Below are 6737 nucleotides of genomic sequence, written 5' to 3' on the forward strand. Positions count from 1 at the left end.
GCGATACCTCTCTAAAATCTCACATCTGGTGTTGTATTATTATATATATATATATATATATATATATATATATATATATATATATATATATAATTCATGGTTCCAATGCAAATTTAAACCTCTTTCCAGCATATTTATGAGTAATATTTTAAATTAATTCTGCAAGTGAATCCACATTTTACTGAAGATTTCACAATGCATTTGGCAATACAGGCTTACATACAGTAGGGTACAAAAAGGTGGTTCAGATGGCACCTTGGAGTGGTAATCCAAGGCATGTGATTTAATGGCTTGCTTGACCTTAATGGTAATCCAGTGCCCCTTCTCCCTATTCCCCTTAGGAACTCCATTCAATGACAGGAAACAAACAGTGCTCTGACACTTCCTGCTAATTAGCATCATTAGCATATGGTCATTATGTAGCTGGACAGTAGCATGACAGGGCTCTAAGACGGGCTACAATGGTGACCTTTATTGGACAACACCAGCTGCCAGTAATTACCCATAGAATTGGCCAGATGATTGGAGACAGAGACGGACTCTGTGTCCTTTAAGACCTGTGACGTCTCTAAACATCTTCCTTTTTTTACCTCTTTTTACCTTCATTTTTCTTTTACAAATATATTTAGAGGGAAAACAAAAATGTGCTCAGATGGGAAACAAATATGCAGTAATTTCTTACCATTCTAATTAGGAACTTAAAGTTTACAAAGCTCTGGGCTGAGATTTAACTAAAATGTGTGACTAAATGGGACGATGTGCCTGCGTATCTGTTGCCAGAGGCTTGTGCATGCTCACTGGAGACAAAAATATCGCATGGAGTGTAAAATAATGGGAACTACGCCACACACCCTGATGTCGTGTACAAAAAATTCTGCTTTTTTTGCCTAAGTGCTGGTAATCAGATGTTGTTTGATCCAGATCTGTGTAGCTTGTGAGAGTCTTTGAAGATGTTGACAGAAAACTCCATGTTTGCTGTCCTCTGTGAGACTGTCTGTGCAGATGAAAAGAAAACAAAAAATCTTAGTAATGTTGTGGCTTATATGCATTGTGAAAAGGTAATTTGAAACTTCAAAATACTTGTAAGGGAAATTATGTGCAGAAATTATGTGCAGAAAGGTTGGATAAGCCACGAATATATTGATGTCGAAAGTATGAAATATGTATGAATGCAAATGCTGGTATTTGTACAAAATTAAACACATGACTTTTTATTCATGTTAAGAGATCACCTTTTAGGTCTCAACGTTTGCTTAACCATAAATGTTCCACCAAACACTGACATAACCCTTGTGCATGCGAGGACTGAGGCAAACATGGAGGACTGTGGCAAATGATACAAGTTTCATGGGTGTGGGGTCGGTTGGACCCCATTTGTAAACACCAGGTTTAAATAAAATAAGCCTAAACCATAGCTGTCTATGCTGAACAGCTCTACTTCACCAGTGCGTTTAAAAGTTCTCAAGCCTCCATTTGTCCTCACAAAGACAAATCTAAAACAAGTTTCACTCTAGCCTGCACTTATTTATGATTCCAGGACTAGTCCCTAGTGGGTTTCTGGCTCTGGAGCCTCCATTGCCGTTTTTATTTTTACATTATGCTGTCTGTCTTCTACAGAAACATCTGTCATGAAGGTTACTGCTTCAGACGCTGACGACCCTACATACGGCAGCAGTGCAAGAGTGGTTTACAGTGTACTGGATGGAGAAAAGTTCTTCACTGTTGATAGACATACTGGTAAGAAGAAACTCTAAAAGCTGCTTTTTATTATTCATTTTTTTCCTGTGCTGGGTGCTTAATTATCAGCTTAATTTTCACAGACCAAAATGTTCAAGATCATAGCCTAAACCATAAGATCAACTGGTTATGCATTGCTTTACAATTCTTGCCAAGAAGGTCCATTCCAGTGACTAGCAATATTATGCTGTGTAATTTCTGTAAAACGTAACACCATAAATGTGTCAGTTGTTAGATATGGAGTGGAAAATTATTTGCATCTGTATGAAATTCATCTGTTTTTGCTTTTTGTCTTTAATGTTTTAGGTCACCAAACTAATTTTAAGCTCAAACAACAATAATCTGTGTTTATTGAAAATATCTGTTTTCAAATAATACGATGTATTGGAAGAAAATAGCTACCCCAAAAAAGCCTGGCTGTTGTTAAGTCACAAATTAACTGTCATTATTAAAATTTATTTGGTTCATTTTATCTACCCACACCAGGGCCTGTTTTACTGCTAGACTAGTGGGTTCAGGACAGTGCTTAAATTGAACCTGTTAGCCAACGTCAAATTGGCTTAAATATAATAAACAAGATAATCTTGACTTGTATAAAAGAAAACATGTTTAAGAAAAGGTCAGAAACAAAGTCATTGATATCTATCAGCCTGGAAAGGGTTACAAAGCCATTTTAAGGCTTTGAGACTCCAACAAACAGGAAGAGCCTTGAAAGCTTCCCTGGAGTCATCAGCCTTCCGAAGTTACATCGAGGGCACTCCAATGACTTATTCAGGAGGTTAGAAAAGAACCACGAACATCTAAAGCAGCTATGGCCTCACTTTCCATATTTGAGGTTGTTTTATGAAATTTTAAATCAGGGTCGAAGGAGATCGGCGGCAATAACGAAACCAAACGCTGTTTCTGCTAGAATTAAATGTGCTCGATTTATTTCCCCATAATAATGCATGTTATTACAGCAAAATAACATGCATCAAACACTGTTACTGCTAGAACAAATATGCTCGATTTATTCCCCACAGAATACAGTACAAAACACTCTGACTAAACACGTGATGCTCGATTCATTCAAGTTACCAGCGCTTACCTCGTGAAACTTGGCCGGAGAGCCTTCGGCCTAGAGACAAGCAGTAGCATCAACGTAGCTGGGCATTCGGACGCGATCCACAGCAGACTCTGACCAAAACCGCGGGCTTTTTCGTATTTTATCTCTTAAACAAAGGGACGCCTGCGTGCAAAGGCGGAATGGCCATTTCCATCCTTGCAGGCGAGCCATCCAATCAGAGGTAGCCGCTCTCTGACCATGAGCCAATCATGGGCTGAGAGCGTGAACCAGCGGACCAATCAGAGCCCAACCCAAGTCAACCAGAGCCAAGCACGCCCTGTTCACGTGATCCGTATGAGCACAATAATCTGAGCAGAATAAGTTTTATCAAACAAAGAAAGATCAAATTATAAAGCAAAGAAAAGATAATAAAAAGAATAATGATTATCAAAGAACATAAAAGATAATAAAAAGATAAAAATACAAAATACCAGATCAGAGGTCAGTATTCATGCTTCAATAATGAGGAAAAAAAAATGTAAAAATGGCATACATGGGAGAGTTCTAAGGGTAAACTCACTGACAAAACCCCCTGACTAATCTCAAATTTACACAATGAACATATTGACAATCCCCAAAAGTTTTGTTGAAAAAAATAAAAAATCACTTTATTGAAAAGACAAACAAAGAGTTATTTTGAAAGTGTGTGCCACATTTCAGCTGGCATAAAACTAACACATTATTTGTCTGTCCCCAGTTGTAGATGTACGGAAAAAAAACTCCAACTCTGAAAGTTTACCTCTGTCACGGTTTCAGGCATTCTAGACTTGAAAGTTGCTGGAGTGCTTTACTCCCCAGTTTTCAACTTTATCTCCTACAAACTTTATCTTCAAATAATGATCCATTAAATACACCTTGGAAGTCCAAAGCTATTTTTTTTTATAAATCTAAATTTCATTTGAACTTTAGAAATGAATTATTTAAGTAGATTGTTTGAGATACAATAGTAGACTTGGACGGTATTGATCCCCACAGTGAGAAATGCACTTGCTATGGCAGCATACTCAGAATAATAAAATGCAAGTGAATGACACAGACAATAGAATATCAGAAATAAGTGTACAAAAGTATAAAATAAACACAGATTCAAAAAGTGAACTTACAAAACTCCAAAGAAATACACAAGTATATGACCATTGCACAGACCCCTCTTGTAGCTTGGAAATAAAGACATACATAAAACCTTAACAAAATGATTTAAGCTGATCAGTTTAAGTAAACATTAAGATTACATCAAAGTCTACTATTCTGTATTACTGACTATATTTCTGCATTTATTTTCAGTTGATGAAACATTTCATCATGTCTACATATGGAAAATTTGTCATTTCCCTTGAGACCTGGAACTTACAGATCATTATAACATGACCTATACAGACTTGCAGTTGGAACTTTGCATGGTGCTGCTTCAGAATGCCCTCCCGAGGGGAAAGCTCTGAAGTCTTAATGATTCCTTTTTTGGTGTCCACTACTTTGATTTGGTCCACCTGGGTGCCTGGATGATAAATGACTCTACCTTGGTGGGATAAGCTGGAAGACTGGATGGTTTGTTCCACTTCCCTGTTCACAACTACCATTCCACTTCATTGCATCATTTACACAGACATGACTAAAAAGTTGCTTGCTATTAAGCAAGACAGGATAATGGGCAAAATGAAGGTCAATATTCATACAAGGAAAGTATTGCTGCATGAATCTTTCATTTTTTCAACACACTGACAGACAAGAAACCACATAAAAAGGTAAAAAAAAAAGACGCTCTGTTTATATTCGATTTTTTTTTTTTTTTGAGGTAAATGAGTTATCTCAGTTTTGTCTATGCCACATTTGTCTGCTGCAACATCAAAGCAAAATGGCACTGCCTATGAAAATGTGAATGCAGCAATGTATGGATCATCAGTTTCTATGCACAGAGGCCAAAGTAATGGTACTGTGACAGCCATAAAAGGGAAGCTGACATCTCAGTTTTAAAACTGCCTCTTTTCAATTTTTATATTGGCTGTAAAAGCCACAACTTCAGAACAGCTGTAAGAACATGGAATTAGACTCTCAGTTTCCCTGACGAAAATGACAATTGAAAAAAAAAGAAAAAAAAGAAACATGATTTGTTTCTTCTAAGTCATACTACTGCATGTACTCTATCTTAAGTAGTAGTAGAAACATGACCAAGCACTAAAGGTGGCTGACATCACCTAGTTGCATGGCAAAGTGTATTTTTTTCCACCCCGTCAAATAAAACATGCTCTGCCTTAGACTCCCACCGAAAACTCTGCTCACCCTCACTTATCTTTTCTGCATGCAAATCTGTGCTGTCCTGTCAGTGGAGAAGGGTTGGACTACAACAAGGAGATAGTGTTAGTTGACTACAGGACAGACACACATAGATGTCATCAACTGTTCACAGAAACTCACACCAAAGGTCATTTTAAAATCTTAAATTAACATGCATAATTTTGGACCGTAGGAGGAGAAGTATCCTGAGAAAACCCACGCATGCACAAGGAGAACATTCAAACTCCTCATAGAAATGCTCCAGCAGAGACCCAACCTTTTAAGGAACCAGTTCTAACCATCACATCACTTCAGAGGCTGGTCTCAAATGCTTCCCCAGTATTAAAAAAGTACACTATATTCCTTACATGCTTTCTGGATATTAACTTGTTAGGCATGAGTGTGCTCTTACCACCACAGAAGAGTTGTAATGCTGTTCAGGATGGAATTGCCATGCTCTTATTCTATCCATATATATTATTCATTTTATTACAACTAAGCCATAAAATGGTTTATGGGCAGAGCGCCAAATGTGACAAGGCCTCTCCCGTTCAGCTCGTCTGCAGAATAACTGAGCTGCTTCAGCACTAGTGACTGACCATGACAAAACCAGGAACAAGTTATTTACAGATTATGAAACTGTGGATTCTAAGCTTTCTAAAGATGTCAAACATAAAGAACTAAATCAACTGAAGAAGATATTGCCATTTGAATGTTGGCATGCAAAGTTTGTTCCTATTACCTGATGAGATACCCAGGGATGGTAAGTAATGCTGTTCATTCACATTACTTTGTTATAGTCCTACACCACAGCATTGACTATCAACAGATGTGATTGGGAATATGTGTAGACACCTTTTCTTTTCTTTTGACTGGCGTATATGGTTTGAAATATGTGCTTTTATTAGTTTTAAGCTTTTATCCCTTTTTTCAATAAGACTATGAGCTTCTGTCTTGTGAACTATTGTCATGGGGTCATTTGTGAACCCTGAGCTTCAGTGTAATTAAATTATGCCTAATCTGAATTACAGTTCCACGCCAAGTCCACAGGTGATATAAATATATTCCATTTGGCCCAAATATGGCACAGATAAAGAATTCTTATTTCATTATTTGGCTGAATTGACCCAGACCTGAACCGGATCAGAGTCAAAAGACATTTTTTGCAGGTGTCAGGAGGGGTCATGATCCCAGCATAGTGCAGATCTGGTGCATGTGCAGTAATCTCCTCTGAGTGTGATGTGGATCTGGTGACTGGTACATGGATTTTGCCCACATCCGAATGCTGTCTGAGACAAGACCCGCCCGGTCACTGTCACAGCGTGCTCAACCCAGCCGCAGCGACACAGTGCAGGGCCAGGCAGACCCCGATCTGTGTGCCGGTAGTGTCATACAGAATTTCACGCTTCATGTGACAAGTTACATGTAGAGTGCAGTGGAACAGACTTAACTGTGCGATGGACAACAAGGCCTTTCAAATCCATCACATACATTTTAAATACATTTCACAAAAAAAAAAAAATATATATTTTTTTTTTTTTTTTTTTTTTTTTTTTTTTTTTTACAAATTTTTTTGAAAGCCCCCCCATGAAAAAATAAAAAAATTTTTTTGCAAAAGTCACTT

The 6737-nt window shown here is 37.7% G+C and overlaps 1 protein-coding gene across 1 annotated transcript in view; it reads left to right on the top strand.

Annotated features, from left to right (window-relative positions):
* Window positions 1-6737, top strand: part of cdh22 (cadherin 22) — a 104152-nt gene that overhangs the window by 39256 nt on the left and 58159 nt on the right. The window contains exon 3 of the mRNA XM_015052492.1: window positions 1618-1737. Within this exon, the coding sequence (XP_014907978.1) occupies window positions 1618-1737 (120 nt within the window). The remainder of the gene's footprint in view (window positions 1-1617; window positions 1738-6737) is intronic.

Source organism: Poecilia latipinna, unplaced genomic scaffold (genome assembly GCF_001443285.1).
Source record: "Poecilia latipinna isolate Pla-1442-1.1 unplaced genomic scaffold, P_latipinna-1.0 Scaffold1114, whole genome shotgun sequence".
NCBI lineage: Eukaryota > Metazoa > Chordata > Actinopteri > Cyprinodontiformes > Poeciliidae > Poecilia > Poecilia latipinna.